The 24,980-nt window shown below is 38.5% G+C and overlaps 1 protein-coding gene across 1 annotated transcript in view; it reads left to right on the forward strand.

Moving 5' to 3' along the window:
* Positions 1–24,980, forward strand: part of tsnare1 (T-SNARE Domain Containing 1) — a 197,753-nt gene that overhangs the window by 59,338 nt on the left and 113,435 nt on the right. The window contains exon 4 of the mRNA XM_036590208.1: positions 371–440. Coding sequence (XP_036446101.1) covers positions 371–440 — 70 coding nt within the window. The remainder of the gene's footprint in view (positions 1–370; positions 441–24,980) is intronic.

Below are 24,980 nucleotides of genomic sequence, written 5' to 3' on the forward strand. Positions count from 1 at the left end.
TGATCTGTCGGCTTTAGTCTCTATCTTTACCGTTTTAGTGCTATGAGGTTGCCCAAAGTTATGTGTGTAGCCATACTGGAGAACCTTTAGTCTACTCCTTTCTGATTTTTGAATGCATCACACCAAATATCAAGTAGTGTTTTGCATACTGGAAATACATATGTATACATGTATACACATAGTGCTCCTCTGCTATTTGATGGATGAAGTAGCTTCACTGCTGAAAAGCTACTCGATTTGGATAGTAGCTATGATACCACATGTTATTGCCCAACATTAGAAATTGTACTGATTATTCATTATTATTATTATTATTATTATTATTATTAAAAATTGAGTTCTCAGAGTTCTTCCTTCATTTTCTTTGCAGTGGTAACTTTAGAGAAGAGCCTTCAGTCGCTGGGAACTTCCAGAGATACAGCAGAGCTACGCCAGAGCCTGTAAGTGTTTAAGCTGTTACTCGCAATCTTGTTCATGTAATACATAATGGAATTTATTTGCATAGAATGCTGTACATCACTTTGGGTAACTAACAAAGGGAAACACTATTGGCATATACTGTGTTTTAATGACAATGGCTGTGAATAAAGTAGGCATACAGTAGGTTGTCTCACCAGTAGAGGAGTCTCACCAGTAGAAAAGCAGCAGTCCTGTCTATTTTTGTCCATGTTGTGTTATGTGTTATGTATTATCCCAGCCAGGCATCATTTAACCTGCCTACATCAGTTCATGATGACTAGCTCAGTACATGCCCATGGCACGCCACATATTGTATGGCTGTCACTATCAATTACACCAGTTGAGCAGTCGACTGATTATTTTGACTAGTAATCAAGTTAAAAAAAAAACAAAAAACAAACAATACAGATTTAACTGAACAGTAATAAACCATTCTTAGTCTTTCTGAGATTTTAACTTGCTTTATTAGGAAAAATAAAAAGACTTTATTAAAAAAATAGAGCACTATGTGGCAAAAAATGCATATAAATTGGGGTCATTCTTGCTATTAGAGACACCATTGGGTGATTTTATAATATGCATTGTCACCATGCAAACTGCCAGCTAATCATTGCCAAATTGCTCACATTTTTATTGATCAGTTTTTCAGTATTTGAGTTTAATCAAGCAAATGTGACAGTGCAACACACTGAGGTCTGCATGGGTCTTAAAAAGGAACACTTAACCTGACCCCAGCCTGGGACTTTGAGGCTGACTGGTACTGATAAATTGGAAAACAGAATCCAACCAGGACCTGGAACAGCTACAACCACAGTCAGTCAAGAGACTACATGCCAGTTCTACTGCATCATTGAAATGCTATGGCAAACTCTACACTGTACATGACCAGGGTGCTTCTTATCTGATGCAGTGTTTCCACAACAAAGAAGTCCCTGACTGATCAGACGCGTGCAGAGCAGACCAAAGTAGAAGGTGTTTAATAAAGGGAGAATCTAAAATCAAGGCACAGAACAGGCGAGGGTCGATACACACGAGAGCAGAGTCCAAAGGGATAAGGCTAAAGTTGTAAACAAAAGGACAAGCGGAAACACAAACCGGAAAGTCAATGCAAGGAAACAAAGGCTCGGTAATGCACAGGAACTGATACAATACTTCGCAAGGATACAACTGATGCAAACAAACACATATAGTCCATAGAACAGGTGTCAGAAATCAATAATCAGGCGAGCTAGAACGTTGATAGGTGGATTGCTGAGAGTTTGTATTCATGTGACCCCACTGGATTCTGGGAGTTGGAGTGCTGAACAGAGAGTCTCCACTACGGAAGGCAAGACACTTAAACAGTTTTGTAATCTGTATTTTTATTTCTTCCTTGGCAAACAGTTAGCAAGACAGTTAGCTAGGCTTTGTTGTACAAACATGAACAAATGATAACAAACGTGCTACATATAATGGGATTAGTTTTGCATCGGGACACAGTGCAATGTAATTTTTGCCTGTGTTTCTCAGTGTTTCATTGCCATCCAAATCCATCAATTCAGTGATTTTTACTACATGATGCATGCTGGAGTGTCAGTAGAGATTCCATCGGCTTATTCCTTCTATGAAATGAACCGTACAAATAACCTCACGTTATATTAATCCTGTGCGAATTGACACTTTTCATGGTTATGGAGGCACTTGAAGAAGCCTTTACTTGTGCTCTCTGTGCCTCAAAGCCATTAAGTATTGTCCTACTTTAAGCATACATTAAAACACGTATAATGAGATAAAAAAATAGATTGCAGCAGTGATGACTGTTGGATGTGTCTTCCCAAGATAATGATAATGCTAATGACACACTTCATTCATTTAAGACAGCTGAGTAGAATTCTCTTATTTGTGTCAGTTTCATATTTTTCTGTCAGTTATTTTTATATACAAGGGTTATGATGCGAGCAGTTGATTAAACCTGTTGATGCCTATTTGCATTGTGAGCAACAATGGTTGAAAATAAGAAGAGTCTAATGCCCTGCACCCATGATGACAAATGATCTGCATAAACAGAAAATTTGGCACCTTTTCCAAATGGAGAAATTTTGTCATTTATTGCTTCCATTATAGCATAACGACCTTGTTTTTTGAAAGAAAACAGTATAGGTTCTAATTTCAATAATATAGCAATGTTTAAAGCGGCAGTACAGTATTTTGGTGCTTTGTTTTGTTATTGAATGGGTCTGTAGTGTTAATCTGATGTTGAAAACGTAACATAGCTACGGTAGAAACAAGTGAAATGTATGAGTACATTTAACAAATATTTTTGAAAAACAGTGACATTTTAGAAACAGTAGTGAAGTGAATCATACTTTAAAACATGTATAATGACCGGAAAAAAATGACTTTTGTGCAGCATTGATGACTGTGGCTGTGAATTCCCAAGCTAATGACAGTGCTTATGACACATTGTATTCACTAAAGACAGCTAGGTCAATTCTCACACAAGATGTCTCATCCTGTGTGCATCAGTCATAAACATGACAGGCGTGAGATAACAAAGCATTATCTCACCTCCCCATTGAAAACTAATTACATTTACGACATTTGGCAGATGACTTACGATTTGATCATTTTGTTCAGGTAGGTGAAGGTAGTGTTAGGAGTCTTGCCCAAGGACTCTTATTGGTATAGAGTAGAATGCTTGAGCAGGTTGGGGACCGAACCCCAGTCTACAGTGTAGAAGGCAGAAGTTTTACCCACTACACTGTACCAAAACTAATCCTGTCTAAATAAAAAAACAAACCTGAGTCCACTGTTATACATGAAAAATTTGTTCAAAAGTGGCCCGAAATCTGATATTTCATCAGGTCCTCTTGTGCTTGGGTTACCTTTAATTTTGACTTTTTTCTGTCAGTTGCATATTTTTTGATGTCTGTTTGCAGCAGTGGGTGACAGTGAGGAGAGTCCTGCAGCCCTGCAAGGACCATACACCACAAATGACCTGCATAAACAGAACACATATCTTGCTCATATCTTTCCAGATGGAGAAATTTTATTGTTCATAGCTTTCAGTATAGCAAATAGGCTCTGTTTTCTTTTCAACAAAAACATTATCATTTATAAATTCAGTTAATGTAACAATATTCAAGACTGCAGTTAATCATTTTGACACTTGTCTATAGGCTCACAATCTAGGCTGGTGAGATTCTTTACAAACCCTGAAGTCTGAGTAGACTGATAAATCAGTGTGATCAGTTCTTAATCTCAGTGTTACTGAGCTCTGCTAAAGCCTGAGTAGACTGATAAATCAATGTGATGGTCAGTTATTAATCTCAGTGTTACTGAGCTCTGCTAAAGCCTGAGTAGACAGATAAATCAATGTGATGATCAGTTATTAATCTCAGTGTTACTGAGCTCTGCTAAAGCCTGGGTAGACTGATAAATCAATGGGATGGTCAGTTATTAATCTCAGTGTTACTAAACTCCTTTGAAGGATGAATGAACTGAACAGTCTCCTCAGTAGTGGACATGCTCATGAGTGATAAGATTAGTGTTGTACTCAACTTGTGCAGGCGATTTATTGCAAGTTTTTGTAGAATTGCAAGATTTTGTAATCAGGATATGGCAAATTGTTTGCTTAGTTCATGAGACAGCCGTGGGATTATGGGAGCATACGTGGACTAAAGCAGGCAATGAGAGCCAAAATAATGTTGAGAATTTTCATCGAACTTTTTTTAAATGAAAACTGCCAACTAGTAACAGATGTGAATTAAGTAAAATGACAGTGGCAGTTTTTCTTATTTGCCTTGTCAATATGTATTCTAAATGTATTCTGAATACATTACTTTTTAATGTGTTAGAATGCATTACTGAATATATCAGAATTCAGCCATCGCTATTTTTTCAAAGTATTCGGCCCAACACTGTTTGCATAGTGTCCAGTACTTATTTATTATTTATTAAGTGAAAATACTATACAGAGAACACACTTCTGTACATTTTGATGCACAGTTACTGTTTATTTGCTAAATTTAATATACTGAGAACTATTGGCACGTTTTATATTTCATGTTTTACTTTTTCAATATGTTAAACTCAACAAATAGAAATTGTGCACTAAAATTTGCATAAAAAATTGTCACATAAAAAAACCCCAAACACAAACAAACAAACAAAAAAAGCATGTAGTTTGACCAGGGGTCTTCATACTTTTACATATGTTCTTTTAGGTCATCATTTGGTCCCCACTTGTGTCATAATGCACAGGCAGACATGAGAAAGGCCATTAATGCTTATTCTCTGTTTTATCTCCTCCCTCCCAGCACACATCGATTACTCTTTTTCAGTCAGGCTGTCAGCAACTCCAAAATTCATTGCTTGTCACAAAATGGTCAATCTGAAATGATTGCGTCTGGGTAAATTGCATTACACTCACTGTGTCCACTGGCGTGTCATCAATTCTATCAGCCTTTTTTATGATGGCTTTCGAAATCTACTGACGTTCATGCACTGTCAAATTGTATGTCTTTTTTCTCTCCGGGCTCATCAATACCAAAACTCAATACAGATCTGTGGAACAAAAGTCTTGCCACTACTGGATGAGCAGATAGCGAACATCTGTTTGCAGCTGCCCCATCTGCTGTTTTGTAGGTGTGACTGCACACAGCATGGATAAATACTTGCAATGTTTTCACTGCATATGTTACACTGCTTCTGTTAACTATGCAATCAAATGCAGTTTTAGCGTTGAACTGACTTGTCTTTAACCTAAACCAGTTCTTTAATGCTTTCACCTGCTGAAGGTGTGTTTTTTCTGGTCAGTGTGGAGCTTATTAAGCTGGAAGGAAAAACAAGCATGCCCTCAATGTAATCTGATGATATTTCACCCTAAAAAGAAGCTAGAAACCACACTTTCATTGACAAGGTACAAGCTAGACTTCCTTATAATTAGCCTTCATCTTTTCATGGTCTACCTTTAAATGTTTCTTGGTAATAGGCTTGCTGGGATCTGCCTTTAAATTTAGAGACATTTGTGTTCTGTGCACCAAAAACAGTCAGAATTCATTTTACATAAGCTTAGAATTAAAGTGGCTATTTTTTTGTTACTTTGCATTTAAAACTGATATATGTAAATAACCTTTGTTCTGATTGGCTGACCTGTATTGTGGTCCCATTCAAAATCTCTTCCAGGCTCAAACACTCCTTATAACTTCAGTGTGAATGGGCAGGGCTAACCTGCTTAGGATGAAGAGATGAATAAATGTAAATGTGTTGGTTTTTGTGACATCACAAAAACAATAAATTCAAAATGGACCACAGTGATGGGGAACATTTTGGAACTTTACCAAACTCAAAAAGTCTTAGTGTGGCAAACTCTTTAAAAATGTGTCTTTCTCTAATGGTCCTCAAACCTCATATCCATAAATGGATTAGAGTCTATAGCATATAATACATCTATAAGGGCCTGATAGTGCTTCTCTAATGTCCTTTTCTGTGGAGGATAATGGTTATTATGCTGTTCAGTGCCCAAGATTATTGCAGTCAGTACACTTTGTACTAATATTCTTCAGGAGGATTCCCTCCAGTATGCAAATATAGGATTGTCAGACTAGAATATGTTAAATATATCACTGGGTTTATGACCAATCTAGACATACGAAATAAGAAACTATGTAGTTTATGAAATAGAGGTGAACATATTGTATGTATTAAGTCAAATTAGGGAGTTAGCCTGAGAAAATATTGACTGAATTTCCCCAACTTGACTTTACAAAGTGGAATCACTGTGAATTATACAGTGTATGTGTCACGCCACTTTAATGTGTTACATCAAAAAAGGTTGAGGTCTAATTTTTGTAATTCTTTTTCTATGAAAAAACATAGCAGATTAACTTTTTTAACAATTTAAATCTCTTATTTCTCTTTTTAGTTAGCTTACTAATCAGTATTAACCATTTAGTTGTGCTGAAGCATGATGCTGACATCATGACCACTTTTCAAAGCCACAAAAAGTAAAGTATGATCAAAATAACCATAAAACAGGTTGGAAATTACTGCCTGTTGAAAATTGCTCATCTATATCAAATATACTTTTGATGCCGTTCTGGCAGAAAATGAATCCATTTACATGGAAAGTAACCGACTGTAGAGTGCTGCAGCCTAATGCCACTTTGGGTATCAAATCTTTTTCATAAGGCTTGAATCCAAGTCAAAGTCCAAGTCACTGCTCTTCAAGTCAAACCCCCGGTTTCAATAGCCTTTTTAACAAACCGTCATCCATTTGACCTTGTAGTTTCCTTTTGGGAGAATCCCCAGCACCATCTTAAGGGCTGTTCTGTTACTTTATTTGCTCAAATGGTGGCTGTTAGGTGAGCCCTCAGAGGGTTTGAGCGAACGCCACTGTCGACTTCAGCAGCAGAACTTGCCCAGAGGTCATTGCGACCTGGCGCATTGTTCTTTTTAATCCCCAAAATAATGGCGGACAAAGCTGTTTATAAGCCATAGCAATAAACTACTTTAAAATGCTTAATGTTTCCAAGCCATAATATTTGATTAGCTGGGCTTTAGGTTATAAACTACTCTATTTGTTATACATGACTGCTGATACAACTAGCTGGCTTGTTAGCATGCTAAAGGCAAACATGATTAACAAACGAAAAGAAAGACATTTCACCACATTTCTACTCCAGGTTTGTAGCCAGACGAAGCAATTACTCACGAGTTACGTATGTTATGGTCAAGCTTCTTAAAAAACATTTTGCATTGCGAAGGTTGCATGGCTAGCTGATAACGTCACTGACCTGCAGGCCAACCCGCTGAGGGCGAGTGCCTTCCGTTTGAATAATCCACACCTCACTCCCGCCTCCTCCCCCTCTGCTGTGAGTGGCCGCTTGTGTAAGATAGGTGTGACACAAAATGAGTGGTGAGTCAGAGCGGGTGAGAGCAAGTTGAAAAAGAATTGAAACGGGGCCAATGTTGAGTCACAAGTCTTCTTTGATTTTGTGAAGTTGAATCTCAAGTCATCCAATTTATAGTGACTTACCATATTCATGTTGGTAGAGACACCTCTGCATAGTAGCACACTTTGATGGAGGATATATGGATGTTATTTGCTGTACGTTGGTCACAACTGTCCTGATAGGATTTTAAAACATGCTAGAATATTCATTTGAACATATTGATAAACTATCAATATTGCGCTAAGTGTAGAAAACAGTGCAGTCAACAAAATGACAAATTTTCATTTACAAATATGACATCAAGTAGCATATAAGCTTTTCCTGCAAACAGGCAGGAGTCAAACTTGATAATATAAGAATAAGTTATTGTTCCAAATGATATTATTATTACCAGTAGCAGCAACACACAGTGTATAATACTGGCATGTTGTCAGCAGAACTATATATAAATGGAAAAAGGGCTTACCCTCTACGCAACTTTCAGAATAGGCTGTTTACATAAGCATTAGTGTAGGCTGTTTAGAATCAGGTCTTTTTGTGCATACAGACATTGTTTTTTTAGAGACTAGACATTCAGTGGAATTTCCATAGCCATATTAATATTAACTGTAAGCCTAAGTCCTCCGTCAGCTGCTAATACGCAATGCTGAAAACGCAGACAAATCACTGACTTTGAGAACAGGCTTTCATTAGTTTATGTCTATGTTTCTTCAATTTGGAATTTGGAAAAAGCAGGTGTGTTCAATGTAAAGCAATGCAAAGTTATACTTTACATTATACTAATGAAGATATGATGACAAAGGTAGATATATCACTTACATCCACAGAAGACACAAACTTTTTGACTGTTTTGAGTTCTCTTTGAATACTCTTTCAGTGCACTCTCAATCAGATTCGTCCGCTTGGGGAAGGGGTCCGAAACACAACTGATGTTACAAAATGTTCTTCTGCATGTTGCATGACATTACACATATCCACCAGAGAGGTCTCCATATGCTTACATAGTGTGGCTTTATCCTAATATACTACCATATTGTCCCTGTGAGAACAAAACCACATATCTCCAAAATGGCAACTTAACAGCAAACAACATTCTGATTTTAACCCAATTATCTCCCCAATTTAGTCGTTGCCAATTCCACCCACAGTCACACAATACTATCAACGCTAGGAGGGTGAAGGCTAACACAGGCTTCCTCCAAGACCTGTGAAGCCAGCCACCGCTTCTTTTCAAACTGCCGCTCACACAACGTCATTGGACAGCTGAACGCGCTCGGAGGAAAGCGCCAACCGCCAGATCTGTTACGTCAGCTAACAGACCCAGAGAGAGCGAGGCCAATTGTGCTCTCTTGGACTCTCGGCTACGGGTGGCTGTAGCATCACCAGGGATCGAACTCGCGATCTCCTGATGATAGGGCCAACGCTTAGACGGTTGCGCCACTCGGGAGCGCAAACAACATTCATAACTTGTAGTGAAAGATAATGGAACAATAACTGCAAAAACAGTAAACAAATGACAAATAATTAGGCTACAAGTGCACAGCAACGAAGATATACTGCTAACATACTACTATTAAATAGGCTTTATTACTGTTATCATTATTTTTGGTGCTCCGTGTTGAAATGACATTAAAGGAATACATACTGACTTGTTTAGAACTCAAGATTTGACTTGAGACTTGCCTGTACTCACTTTGGGCTGGAGTTTCCAGACTTGAGACTTGCAACTCAATGACTTGTTTCCACCTCTGCTACAGTGTACCAAACTTGGTGTATGTGTGTGCTAATCCTAGAGTGACCCTGGTGCTGATGCAGCACTGACTGCGAGAGGCTTTAATTTGAGTTTTTTTTTCTCTCTTCTTTCTGTCTAATCCCTCTTCATTTAAATTCAACATCATTACGACACACTGTCTTACAACACTGGGCAAGATCCTCCAGAAATGTACTAAACTGTATGTATTTGCTTTATCTCCCAAATAGCATAATCCTAAATTACTACTGGGGGGGTTATATGCATTGAAATCAGCTTGTATTATAAAGCCCAGTGTGGTCAGCCAGAGGCACACATACAATAAAGGTTTACTATGAAATGACTCGTTCCAGTACCTCATGTCAACTTTCGACCTGTTTATTCACATTGTTTTAGAATTCTGCTGTATTTTGAAATATAGGTTGGATGGATGGATGGATGGATGGATGGATGGATGGATGGATGAATTTTGTTGATCCGCAAGATGCAGAACACAGGACATTATATATTTCAGAATACATAGACATAATTACATACAGTATTCATATTTACACATGCATATGGTGTAAAGACATCAATGCACAAAGTATAAGATTTCCCAAGATACTTAATAAACTAAGGTTTATTATTGATTTAATAATCATGAGACATATTATTCAGTCTTACTGATATTTAAGACTCTGTACCACAAGAAAAACACCAGAAAAGCTTTAATGGGATTAATTTAATTGAAGATAGTCTCATTCATAGAATCTATCATACATAGGTTTTATTTGAACCCTTTAAATTGCAGTCTTATTATTCACTTATTAAACTTAAAGGCAACCTGAAATCATTTTTTTACCTTGTTTATATTCTTGGTCAACCAATCACATCATATCATACCATTCAAAAGACAAAACTCCTGTCTAGCGGATGGGGCAAAAGGAGCTAACCACCATAAAGACCATAAAGAGAAACACTCTGATACTCTGAGACCCTCCCTGATACCAACTCATAAATAAGTCACAGCGCAGAAGGAAAATGTTATGATTTCCAGTTCTTAATGTTGCAGGACTCAACCACATGTTTTTAAATCATTGGTGACATGAAAAACTGTGTTGTGAATAACTAGGTGTAGGGACTGAATAACAAGCCTTCTGATTGACCTTATGGTCTTATTTTCTAACTGCTAATAAATTACTTAGAAAAGAAAAACCTTATTAAAACATTATATTTTACATTATATTTTATTATGAATTACTAATATTTTTTCCTTCTCCTGTAAAGTTGCCATTTTGGATACAAAGTTTTGTTCTGACAGTGATAGTATGGTAGTATATTCAAATAAAGCTAGACTATGTAAGATCTGGGGACATGGAGACCTCTCTGGCAGAAAGATGTAATTGCAAGTAACTTGCAGAAGAACATTTTGTCATACTGGTTGTGTTTCATACTCCTTCCCTGAGGGGATGAATCTGATTTTTGCAAGTGCATTGAAAGAGTATTCAAAGAGAACTCTTTGACTCTTTTAACTCTTTAAAATGTGTCTTCTGAGGATATAAGTGAATTATCTACTATTGTCATGATGTCTTCATCAGTATAAGGTTGATTGCATTTATTTATGACCCGTTGCATTGACCTCTTTAGTCATGAAATCCTTTGAGAGACTGGTGCTCTCCCATCTGAAGAACATCACAGATCCTCTGCTAGACCCCCTGCAGTTTGCATACCGAGCAAATAGGTCGGTGGACGACGCAGTGAACATGGGACTCCAGCTTATTCTCCATCAGCTTGAACACCCAGGAACGTATGCAAGAATTCTGTTCTTGGACTTCAGCTCAGCTTTTAATACGACCATCCCAGGACAGCTACACAACAAACTACTCCAACTCAGCGTGCCAACCCCCACCTGCCAGTGGATCACCAACTTCCTCACTGGCAGAGAGCAGCAGGTGAGGTTGGGGAAGTTCACCTCAAACACCCAGATCATCAGTACAGGTGCTCCACAGGGTTGTGTACTCTCACCATTGCTCTTCTCACTGTACATGAACGACTGTACCTCCACGGAGCCCTCAGTCAAAATCCTGAAGTACGTGGATGACACCACAGTCATTGGTCTCATCCGAGACGGTGATGAGTCTGCTTACAGACGAGTGGTGGATCAGGTGGTCCTTTGGAGCAGCCACAATAACCTGGTGCTGAACACAGCGCAAACAGTGGAGATAACAGTGGACTTCAGGAGGAGCACTCACCATCCTGGACAGAACTGTGATGGCAGTGGAGTCCTGCAAGTTCCTGGGCACAACAATCACCAGGGACCTGAAGTGGAACAGCAAAATCGGCTCCATCATCAAGAGAGCCCAGCAGAGGATGTACTTCCTGCGTCAGCTGAGCAAGTTCAACCTGCCCCAGGAGCTGTTGGTGCAGTGCTACACAGCCATCGTAGAGTCTGTCATCACCACGTCCATCACAGTGTGGGGCAGTTCAGCCACCAAGCATGACCTCCACAGACTGCAGCGCATCATCAGGTCTGCAGAGAGGACTATTGGAGTTAAGCTGCCCACACTGCTGGAACTGCATGCCTCCAGAACCAGGAAGCGTGCAGAGAAGATCTCCACAGACCCCTCTCACCCCGGACACCACCTGTTCCAGCTCCTTCCCTCAGGCCGGCGCTTCAGCCAGATGAGGATCAGGACATCCAGGATACAAAAGAGCTTTTTCCCACAAGCCATCACTCTCTTGAACAGTTAAAATATTACACAAAAACAATATTCCAGCTTCAAACTGCACTTCATAAATACTGGTATATAATATCTGATTCAACTCCATCTTCTGGAACTGCCGCCTCAAACCAGTGTTTATTCTAGCATCTTACTTACCTGCCTTATTACCCCACTGATCAGACTGTTACCTCACTGATCCCTTTCTCTGCCACTATACACCCTTTTAACTGCTGCTGCACTCAGCACTTTAACTTTAGACCCATACTTTGCACAATGTAAGGTTTACAGGTATGACTGTGTGTGTGTGTGTCTGTGTGTTTGAATGAGTGATGGTAGGAATGCATGTTTTATTTTATTTTATTTTGTTATATTTTATATTTATTTTATTTTATTCACTACATGTAAATGTCTGTCTGATACTGTGCACTGTGAGCTCCTGTGACCAAAACCAAACTCCTTGTATGCTTAAGCATACCTGGCCAATAAAGCTTGATTCTGATTCTGATTCTGATTTTGCATCTGAGACCAAGACATCAAGCCTTCTTATGGGTGTGATGTTAATAGGTAAAGATGTATGACGTGGCCCAAAAGCTCCTGCGAAATCTGACTCAGCACCTCTGACTTTTAAATTATTATTTCAGGTTTTACAGAGTGACAGCAGTGCACCATGTTTTAGCATTTTTCTCCTGATTCAATAAAGCTACTGCTTTCAATATTAACAAAGCGTCTTTATAGTGTAGCTTTATTTACTTATTATTATAAATCTCTATACCAAATGGTTCCAGAGTTAACCACCATGTGAGACGCGTTTTTCTTGTCGTAGGTGACTGTTGACTTCAAAGGGTTAAGACTTATTATTTAGATAACGTGTAAGTTATGTAGTTATGAGAGAGAGGAATTGAAGTGTGGGGTCTACGTACAGGGCCCATAAGGGTTAAGTGGTTCATTTGCCATGGAAATTACCCCCCCCCACCCACCCCTACTACTCTGTCCTACTGTCTCCTCACCCCTTCTGTCTCAGAACATGTTTATTCAGAATAGCTGTTTTGCTCCTGTTTTTCGGGTCTTTTTTTCCGTGTTTCTCTCAATTGACCTTGACTGAGCTCCCCTCTGTGCCAGCCTTAATCCTCCATGCCTAGCGTCTGTGAGCAGGGCGCCAGACTACGCACCTCTCCCCCCACCCCTCCTTTCCATCTCTTGCCCCCCTGCTGCACCTCAGCCATGATTCTATTACAGCCAGTTTCCACGGAAACCTCTCAGTTCCAGGGTCATACCTCCCAGATGGCGACGTGTCGCTCGGAGACCCTGGCTGACTGGCGCCCCCCTCATTCGACACCACACACACACTGTACACATGCACGCACACACACTCCCTCTCTCCCCAGTGTCTCACAGTGCCATGCTCGCACAAATTCAGTCTGAAGACTGCTGTAGGCTATTAAGAAACTGACCAAGGGTGAGGCCACTATATGAGCCCTAGAGTTGGGTTGTGCTGCGTGATTGAAAGTGGAAAATTTCTGTATAATTTAATCTTTGAGATGTAAACAAAGTCATTCAGAGTAGATTGATGTGAAATGCTCTGTCTGAGAGAAACCTACTCGGTCAGAACAGTGGTGGTGCTGGAACCAGACGTCTGAAGAGTTAAATGCCTCTAAAAGCTCCCTCACAAAAAAGTTATTACATGAAATCGATATGAATACCTGATGCAAAGTATTCCTTTATGTTCATTTTGACATCAGGCTTTGGCCTGAAACTTAATTTTTAAAGTCCATTTATGGTGGAGGGATACAGAAAACTTATTTTTTCAGATTTATGACTGTTTTACCACCATCAACATCACATATAAAGCTCAGAAGACGTGTAGGTTCACTGCTGGTTTTGCAGAGTAAATAAAATGGCTTTATTTGTGTTGTAGACATGTAAAACACTGGCTCCTATCATATCAATTAAGTTTCACATCAAGTTTCACACCCAAACATTTCACATCATAACATATTTCACATATTCTTTAAAAAAAATTGAAAAATAGATGAAATTCCCATTTAACTCTATTATGCAATTGCATATTCAAGAAGGTATTTGTCATTTAAAAAAAAAAAAAAACTCTCCTGTGGTGCGTTCACGGATATAATTGCATCATATTTGCAAAACTCAGTTAAATAACATAGTGAGTTATGCAGTGAATCACATATTTACATTTACATTCTGGATCATATCTTTAGTCTTCAGATCTTCACATTCAACTTTAATCCATTTGTTTCCATTTGAATTGACTATAATGTGACAAAAAAGGTCTGTATTTGCAGCATTTTACCGTCTATATATTCTTTCCAGCTGTCGTTGCCATCTTTTTCTTTTCTATATATCTGTCTTATCTATCCTTCTAGGGTTCTTTATTACTTATTTGAGTGACTGTCTGCTGAGTGTATGTTAAACGATGAAGGTTTAAATTAATGTTTAAGTAGCCATTACGGTTGTAGCCTACTTGAAGTCTCGCTCATCCTGTTCTACAAACATAACAAGTTTATCGTGGACTGGGTCTCACCCCCAAATTCATTGAATCACAAATGAATCTGAGCTCTGTGTAAAATGGACACAGGAGGAAATTAATCTAGCTACGTAGATAATGATAACAGTGGACTAAAGAAGAATAAACGCGGGCACAGGCAGCTGTTTACACAGCTGTTAGCGTTAACATTAAGCTTTGAGTTTTCATGAACTGAACTGAAAAAAAGGAAAAACTACCAACCTTGAGTCAGTCATGGGGGTCTGTGGTCTCCTTTTCAACCACCCAATAAACCATCGTCTGTTTTATTTTCTTGTTCGTTGATCTGGTAAAATCAATTGTTTGGAAGTATGTAGTTCAACGTGATCATGTGATAAGTTATTGCTATTTTGATTTGCTGTTTCATGAAACTTGTCTCAAGAAATTGCGATGTTTGCAACTGTTGCAGCTGAGTTTCAAGTGAGTTGCAGGACGCTTTACATTATACAACTATTAAGCATCTAAGCATCTGTATCCACACTGTAAGTCAGCTGCAGTCACTGTGGGTAATTGAATCTGACCCATCTTTGTAATCTGGGAAACACATACACAGCAAAACTAAGTGGCTTAATAATTCACACCCTTTGTGTGTCATTGTGCTCGTTAGCACATTATGTATTCTGCGCCGCTCTGTCCAGGGCTTCTCAGGGACGCAGCTTGTCTTTGGAGCAAAGGACGGATCACTTTACCTTTCATAGAATCTGTTCAGTACTCTTTCCTTCACTGAGAACTCAAACACACAGAAGGCAAAACTTACCCAAGCAGGTAGGACTGGGTGATATATCATCTTTGCCTAAATACTGTATTGCTATATTTTAAGCAGTAAACTTGAGCTAGTGAGCATTACATCAATGATACAGTGATTGTAAAAGAATTTTACTGTTGCCAAGCAGTGTTTTTATTATTTATTTATTATTCTATTTTGTCCACTTCATTCATTGTACCCAGCAGGGGCAATTCTAGATGATTCTAGTGTGCTTCAGACCCCCACCCCGTTAGTCATCTCAGCCCCCTTAAAAATGTCATTCTTTCCCAAACCAATTTTTTCCCAAATTAGAATTTCTTAGAATTTGCAATCCATTTCTCTTCACTGTGCTGCAGTGCTTCAGTAAACAACCAGCAAACCGTCCTTCAAGTTCTCCCCTTTTTTCCGCAATTTTGTGGTTTCAACCATATTGAACATCTATATTATGCTTCTCTCTAATGCTCAGTTTAAATGACTGGGGAGGTACAGTGGCTATATTGTGGTCTGTGCATATGCAGAAAATCCTGGTAGCATATACAAATCTCTGTATTAAGGACTTGTATTAAGGTATTAAGGATATACAACCATTGATTAGTCAGCTTTCACATCTTTTTAGCCAAAGGGGGGGGGGTGCTTAAAAAAAAGCAGGACATGCTTCTTATGGGGGCAGGTTAACACATTTGATTAACAAGTACGTGACCTCAGTTAATAACATAACATAACTTAAAAGGTGCAATTAAAATGTAATAAAGTACAAAATGATATAGCCTAATGATGATAAGTATGAAACATACTGAGGTATCAAACAGAAGAGCTTTGTGGTCATTTTTGTGAGTTGTAAAAATAGCTTTCTTCTCTGCAGTGACAAGGGCACCACTGGAGTTCCTAAGAATTCAGATGTCTTGACAAGCTACAAGCCCACTGATTTGATTCCCTGTTAGCCATTACACAGCACACAAGTGCAACAGTACAAGCAGAGCTGAAAAAGAAATCTGAACAATACCATGTGTAACATTCTAAACAAAGGTGTGTAGTCAAGAAATAACCTATTTATTGTTTCTGTGCCTTGCCAAACATGACCAAGCTTTAAATAATCTTGCATTATTGCTGGCAAAATGAAATTCCTACACAGAAATGGAGGAGACGAAGTAAAGAACTCTTTTTGTATTTTAGAGTTTTTGTAATTAAAGTGGCCATGCAGTAATGCTGCACAGTTCATGAACCATTTAGAATTCAGTGAATTTCTGCATGAGTTGAATAAATGTGATGAGATCTGCATCTTGGTATTAAAGATAATGAAAAAAGAAACATCTCACAGAATTATACACTGGAATTATCAGTTTAGTGTTGGGGACAATAAGGGTCAGGAGGTTCAATAAACTAGATGGCAATCAACTGTGAGTGACCCTGCATCAACCTGAGTCTTCACAACCAAAATCTGGTCTTCTCCACACACACTTGTGAGCGTACGGCATGCCTCAGTCAAAGGAGGTTTCTGAGGGTCTTACTAAAACAGTTGTCGATGCTTGTCAGAATTGAAAAGATTAGAAAACAGTTTCTGAAGAGTTTGAACTTCACCAATGCACTGTCAGGCAGATAGTGTACAGAAAGAGAAAATTCCACACTATTTTATCCTCCCCAGGAGTGGCTGTCCAACAAAAATCACTCCAAGAGCAAGGCGTATAATCTAGGATATCACAAAGAACCCCAGGGTAACATATAAGGATCTGCAGGCCTCTCTTGTACTGGCTGATGTGAGTGTTCATGACTCAGTGTTCATCATGCAAACACTGAAGAAGAATGTTAAGAATTGAGTGATAGCAGGGAGGAAGATACTGCTGTCTAAGAAGAACATTGCTGCCTTTTTAAGGTTTACTAAAGTCTGCATGGATGAGCCAGAAGACTCCTGAAGAATGTTATGTGGGCTGATAAGACAATGGCTTGTGATGTTTAATGTAAACCGAACATATCAGCTTAAGAACCTCATTCCAGCTATGAAACATGATGGTGGCAGGATCACAGTCTGGGGCTGTTGTGCTGACACTCTGCCAGGACAGCATCATTTGATAGTTCTGTGAATTCTGGGTTGTATCAAGAAATTGTACAGGACAATATCGGGGCATCCGTTCGTGAACTGAAGCTCAACAGAAGGTCTTGCAGCAAGACAATGACTCTAAACACACTGGTCAGTCTACCAAAGAGTGGCTGAAGCAGCAGAAATGTTGTGTGTTGAAATGGCCAAGTCAAAGTCTCGACTTTATTGCAGTAGAAATATCATAGCGGGACCTAAAGCTTGGAGTTAATCCAAGAAAGCTCACCTACGTCACTGACTTGAAGCAGCCAAATTTCCTACATGTCAGTATGAGGAACAGATTAAGAAATGTTTGGTTGAAGTTATTGCTGCTCAAAGGAGTCACACTAGTCAGAGGTAGCAGAGGTTCACATACTTTTGCCCACAAAGACATTTAATGTTTGATCACTTTGTTCAATAATTGAATTAAAAACTATATAATTGTTTGCGCCATTTGTTGTTTTGGGTTCTCTTTATCTTTTGTTATGGCTTGGAGATCTGATCACATTTTAGGTTGCATTTATGTAGAAGTTTAGAGAAAAAAGTGTTCATAAACCTTCTAGCACCAAAATATAAATGCAAAAAACACAGGTAGGAGGTATGGTAGATACTCTGTCCTATAGTATATTCTTTGTGAAAAGATGGTTTACCATTTGCCACAAAATAAACCTGATTAACTGCATGGTTGATTTCAAATTTAAATATATTATGAGGGTAATCAAATAAATGATTAAAAGAGACTTTTCTATCACCACATGGCTCAAACAGAAATAGACTCAATTTACTCACAACTAAATCTAAATGATTTCACATCTATTAAACAAATCCACTAAATTAATGTTCTGTGAAATATATTATTCATAATATCAACATGCCAGATATTTGTTGCTGAAAAATGTACCATGAACACCATTAGCTAAATGAAGTTGGAGCCAATAAAGATCTGTTTTGAATTATTCTCCTTTTTTTTCCTCTGAAACCTCATTAGTCATCAGCACTAATAGGGTTTTTCTTTTGTCTAATGTTGAGCAGTCATTAGGTTTGTGGTCTCTGTAGAATCAAGGGATCTAGAGCTTTTTTTTTAAGTATAAACGTTCTTTCACTTGACAGTTCAGGCTGTGTTTGTCAACATGACTGACATAAGATGCTCCATTAACTCTGGTGTGGGCTGATGGCAGGTGACATATTGCACTTTATTGTTTTCATTTTCGCAATGCCATACAAGTACCTTGAGTGTGGACTTACTTTTCCTTCAGAGAGAGAGAGAGAGACGACTAGAGTGATGGATGGGGACTGACAGAGGTGGGTGTAGTTCAACAAAAAAAGATGCACAGTCTCCACCGCAGGAGACAAAAATAGCCTTTGAGCAGCTCTCCTCTAAATATCATCACAAGGAGATACTATGTGTTATTAGCCCATAGTCACAGTAATAAAGCTGCCTGATGTTGAACTGAATGAAGGTATTTGACTTTTTTAAATAGCAGTATTAATTATGGGCTTTGATGGCAGTTATTTGCTTTTTTATTATATATAAGTCAGTTTGTAGGGTCATTTTGGGGATCGTTTAACCCTGTTCCCCTCTCCCCTTCTGATCAAACCACATTTGCTACGTTTATGGTCTCATTCTGAAATTTCCAGGAGTGTAATTGGATAGTGCTGATCTATGCATTTAAGTTGTACAAGAAAAGTTGTTAAAATATATATTAATATTATGGGGGGTGGGGGGATCAGTACATTTGGTTTTGGGGGAAAAACAAAGTGAAAAAAGATTCCTTCTAAAGTGAAATTATAAACTTAGACCTTTGGGGTAAGAAGCCATGTTTAACATGTTGGCCCAAAAATATTATTTACTTAGATTTTCATCAGAAAGGCACAACATTGTTCATTGGTGTTTCACTGACTAGGCCAGGGGGGCTTATTTCCCCTGGATGGGGGAAAATCTTTTTCAGATAGTCGAGCAAGATGTTCTTTTCTAAGATTTTCTTTTTTTTTGTGCTATACATATAAAGCTGTTGCAGTTTATTACATGCACAGGTATGGTTTAGCTAGTTTAGGGAAGAGACTTGATTGGGGGCACTTTGAAGGTACTCAGTACATTATGGTTTGGAGATAATGTAGTTCATGAATATTTCATAGAAGCTACTTTGATAAATGGGTTTTGATCTTAAGATGGGCATCCCCCCATTTCTCCCTACACTCTTCTTGTAAGTGATGGGACACTTCACTGAGCAGAAATTGGTTTTGAATGGCAGGCTTTTTTAAAAATATAGGTTCCAAAGCTTAAAAAATTAGTTCTTTAGAGCAGCACCATAGCACTACTCCTTTTGGATCCCTTAAGAATCTTTCAAAAAATATATATGCGCGCACACACACACACTATCTAAACCACATCCTTCTGGGTCACAGGGGCGCTGGAGTCTATCCCAGCAGTCAATGGGTGGAAGGCAGGAAATACCCTGGACAGGTTGCCAGTCCATTGCAGGGCAAACAGACAGACATATACATTCACACACACACTCACGCCTAGGGGCAATTTAACGTGTCCACTTGGCCTGACTGCATGTCTTTGGACTGTGGGAGGAAACCCATGCAGACACGGGGAGAACATGCAAACTCCACACAGAAAGGACCCTGGTCGCCCGGTCGGGGAATCGAACCCAGGCCCTTCTTGCAATTTAAGAAAAAAAGACTTTCCATACCGATTTAACGTTTTCTTAGAACTGTTTGTTTGAACCAAGAAGCATTTTGGAGCCTTTAAAAAGAGTGTACATGCTTTCTGTACATGCTATCTGTTTGCCATACTATATATATATATATATATATATATATATATATATATATATTATTTTTTTTTACATAGTGAAGATGATTTTTTTGATCATTCCTGTTCAGTATTTAAAAGACACCATCAGTATAGTTTAGTTTAAAAATTGCATCTACATATATGGATAGTATAAGACTATAATTGTAGGGATTTCAAATTGACTTTTTATTATTCTATTTATTTATTTGATTCATGCAGTATGAAGGGTTTCCAAATGCATTCAGTGTCATTTTCATTCATTTTCTTTCCTGTTTCCCCCACATGATATGCATTGTAGGGAGTGCGCTTTAAACATACAAGCTATATCAATGCTACATTATGATTAGCACCACCTTTGTTAGAGAAAATGTGACAAAGTGCGTCATACGTCAGCTGTTGTTCTTTTCAAACCTCTTATTGTTACAAGTGGATCACAGCATTTTGCAATTAAACTCTGCATATATTTATTCCTGCTGCAACCTTTAGCCCACACAGACCACTTATACAATACAATAGGTTACAATGCAAATAAGTGAAGCAATAATTACAGTTAATAGAATTTTTTAACCTTCTTTTATTCTGTACATACTGGGTATGGTAAATGAACATGATTTCGGAATGTAAATGAATATGATTTCTGAATGTATCTTTGTTAAGAAGAACGATTATGTTGGTCAGCTGTAGCTCGTCAGTTTTGAAAGTGGCTGTTGCTGCAGTTTCAGCAGTGAGAGGGTGATGGAGATGATGAATAGTGGCCGATGCACATTGGTTATGCTGTGATGTGTGACAACCCAGATTCGTGGAGAAACTGGTTGTTCTGTCCACAGGCATCCGTGCGAGGATGAGCCTGATGGTGTCATCCGAATCTAATTGATACGGCGTCTGCTCAGCCCTGTCTTCCTCCTACCCCTTATTCGTTTTGCGCAGGAGCTCTGTCTCCAATGGCAACAGTTTCAGCTCCACCAGAATGACTGCTCTGGTGTGTCCAGCTCGTCTGAGAACATGGTTGTGCATGGCTACTGCTGGCTAAGCTGATGTGTTTTAACAATGTTGGTTGGTAACATGCCTGTGGATTAAGCTTAAGCCAGTTTCTAATGCACAGTCTGGCTCCGGAAGAGCAGATCGAGGCCGCAGTTCACTCCACAAGGGGAACAATTACCTCAGCAAATCCCTCCAACCGGCAGCTACCGTGAAGACCTGGCTGGCTAATCAAAGTCATGCACCGTGGAAAACAAAACAGTTTGATTTGAATACGATGAGTAACTTTATTCTTTCCATGACTGTGCTCTTACCCTCGAGATGGTGTGGGCGAAGCTGCAAAACAGGCAATACTTCTGCTGAGAATAGGGAAGAGACTTAATTAGGGGCACTTTGAAGGTGCTCAGTACATTATGGTTTAGAGATAACGTAGTTCATGAATGTTTCATAGGAGGTACTTTGTTAAGTGTTGTTTGTGATCTTTCTAAGATTGAGTGATGTCACAGAAAACTTTTTTTCCTTTTTTTGGTATAAAACTTCTAAAGCGATGATTAGACACAAAGTGATCAATCCTAACCTCAAGCATTATGCAACATAGTATAAAACTATAATGGCAGGGATTTGAAATGGACTTTTCTTTTTCTTATTCTATTTATTTAGTTATTTATGATGGGTTATATGAAGGGTTTCATGGGAGTGCACTTTACACATATAAGCAATTATAATGCTGCATTATGATTAGTACTACCTTTGTTAGAGAAAATTTGACAAAGTTCGTCATACCTCAGCTGTTGTTCTTTTCAAACCTCGTCTTGTTACAAGTGGATCACAGCATTTTGCAATTAAACTCTGCATATATTGATTCCCGCTGCAGCCTGTAGCCCACAGAGACCACTTATACAATACAATAAAAAGCGTTACATTCAAGTTGGTTGTAATGCAGAATTTTTAGTGTTCAGTCGCATTCTTCTACTGAAAATGAAGAAAAATAGAGCAAAATCAGACTTTCTTAAGTAGTCAAAAATACATTGTTTTTTTTTTTACTTTGATATCTTTAAATGTTCTACATTATGGTTTGGAGATTATGGTAGTATTGGTTGCATTAATTAATCAATGACTGAATTTGGAAGTCAGGAGCTAATTTTTAAAGTGCAAAATAGTACTTTCATTTGATATCATTATAATCACCTGATTACTGTAACTGCATAGTTTTAATATTTTTGAAACCATTTTTTTCATAACATAAGATTCACTTTTAACTGTTCATTTGAATGTTTTCATTTATTTTAAACACCTTTTACAAAACATATTCTTAAATATCTTTTAAATCAGTTTTACAGAATTCATTAATTTGGTTCATTCTCTTCTATCATTTAGTGTATTTACAACAGATTTAGAGATGTTTGCATTTTCCATAGTGTCCCTTGAAGGCTGGCTTTACATGGTACAACTTTCATGCAACTAGTTGCAGGTTGCATATGACATAACTTTAATGCTAAATGTTAATTTATTCCTCTAGTTGGCAAGATTAGTTGCTGGATTTGTAGCATTAGCATTGGTATGTTAAGAGAGCAGGGAGTTAATAACCCAGCTACAGAGATCACATAGCAGCAGGCTAACTATTTAGTTAAGCTAACTGGCAACATCATTCCAAAAAAAACTGGTTTTATTTTCTTTCTTTTCTTTTTGGTTGTGAGTTGTGTGGCTGTTTTGATTAGATTTCATGAAACTTCACACTTTCACAAATACACTTCAAACAAATTTCAAGTGAGTTACAGGAGGCCTTATATTCTGCCAATACAAGTGAATCTTACTTTCAAACCATTAAAGCAATCTCCTTCCTCATGGATTGTTTTATATCTAATCTCCTCAGAAATCTTTCTTGAAAAATGAATTACTTGCACTTAATGGCAGTTTTGATTGGAAATTAAATAAATGAAGGGGGTCTCTGACTTTTGCACAATACTGTAGCTTACTGCAATAACCTTCTTCTTCAGCATGCTAATTAGCTGAGGGGTCCATTCAGGTGTGCTGGTGCAGGGAGAACACTGTGCAGCGCTGTAGCTGTGGTGAGATGGAGTTTGGGGACTGTGCTTTAAAGTAATGGCGTAATGTGAATTAGATGGGCTTCTCTAGTGTAACTTTGCAAATCTGCAGACCAAAGTTGTACTTTTCTCTGATTAGTGTAATGACTTTGGGTCCTTTTAACCCTGTAGACAAAGAGAGTGTGCTGAGGTGCTTCAGTGGGATTTTACCAGTCTGACTCTCATCAGTGCACACCACTTTCTCCACATTACTGAATTTCAGCAGAACGTTTGTGTTCAGTTATCTCATGCATTAGGTTAAGTACCACTAATATGACACTGGACAAGGCCTCATATATATGCATATGACTGCGTGGTGACCCTGTCTGGGGTTCACACAGTGCTGTGACAGTGCATGTGGAGGCTGCCATTTCCTCAGTCATGTTCCTAATCCTCTCACTGGCTGGGAAGAAGACACTGTGTGTATGGTGGAGCGATGACACGTCAGAGTGAGATTCATCAGTTATTAAACCGGCAGTCCTGAGAGGGAGCCAGAGCCAGAAAACCAGACTTCACATTAAATCTGCTCTTTGAATCCTTTGTACTCAGCTGGACAGAAGAGTCTGCCGATTGATCACTTGGTTAATTTAAATATGCCCAGGATTTTGGAAAAAATTCACAGAAATTACTGGCAGCTGTTTGCATGTAGCTGTAGTTTAGCTCACTGCTGTAGCTGTGCCAGATCTCACAACAGATCTGCTAAAATACTAGTCTATATATTTTTGTGCTGTCCTCGAAATTATTCCTGTCAAGCTGTCCATTGTACTGGATATAGCAGTTTATGCAATATTTCGTTTTCAAAAACCAACAGAAGTTTTTTACTTCTTTTTAAGATGTTCACACTTGGTTTCAAAACAAACCCTGATGTGGGGTTTTATTACCCTGTATTACCCTGTTTTTACGCAGTTCATTAAAACCAGTAAGAATGCTGGTGCACACCAAATAAGTGGACTGAGACCCTCACAACAGGTCAGTCTAAGCCCACTTTTAAACGCTTGTTTAAAAACGAACCAAAAGCATCTAAACAGACCAAACATAGAATAAATCTCATCTGTGCTTACTTTTACGTGCAAAAGATGAATTTCTGACACTGTTTTGACACGAGTGTGTTTATCATCTCTTTGCGATCTCTGAGTTGGTAATTATGGAAGATGTTTTCTCTTTTAAAATGAGGATTATACAGTTATAAAATACTCATTATATATACTCTGTATACAGTCATATCACTTCACACATCAGTTATGTTATATATTGACGTGCCAAGTATTTGGCATTTTATAAATGCAGTAAGACACTCAAGGCGTGTTCGCTGTGGTTTCACAGTGACTTTGGCCTGCCTCACATTCTGAGAAAACCACAGTAATGCACAGATGGCTTGTTTCTCTAGAATATCAAAATGCCTAGATAAAACAAGACATACATGAAATCTACAAACTCAGTTAGGCCAGAAAACAGCGTGGTTCAAAAAATTCAGTGAGTATTATTACAATTGTTGTTCTAAAATCTTTGAGTGTGGTTGCTGAAGGGTGCAGTGACAGTAGGTAGAGCAGGACAGTATTTGTTGTCTCGTTCACACCTGCCACTAGTGCTGGGTTGTGGCCTACAGTGCATTGTACTTGCCTGCTATCAGCAGTGACTGTAGCCTGACATCTCTGGACATAGGGCTTCATTTTTTGGTTATAGGAGTGAATATGGTGTATGCAATATGAAATATAAACTAACAAAACAAAATCATCTTTGACCGTCTTACATCCTGTGTTCAAGGGATTCTGGAGGAACAAAACTTTTCAGTTGCTGGTCGCTTCAGCTTCATGTGTGAGTGGGAGTCAGTCCATTAAATGTTTGATTGAACAGTGGGTATGAAACTAGTTCTTAAGCCAAATGTTCTGTTGCCAGTTTGGGCAC

The sequence above is a fragment of the Colossoma macropomum genome, unplaced genomic scaffold, assembly GCF_904425465.1.
Source record: "Colossoma macropomum unplaced genomic scaffold, Colossoma_macropomum, whole genome shotgun sequence".
NCBI classification, from domain to species: domain Eukaryota; kingdom Metazoa; phylum Chordata; class Actinopteri; order Characiformes; family Serrasalmidae; genus Colossoma; species Colossoma macropomum.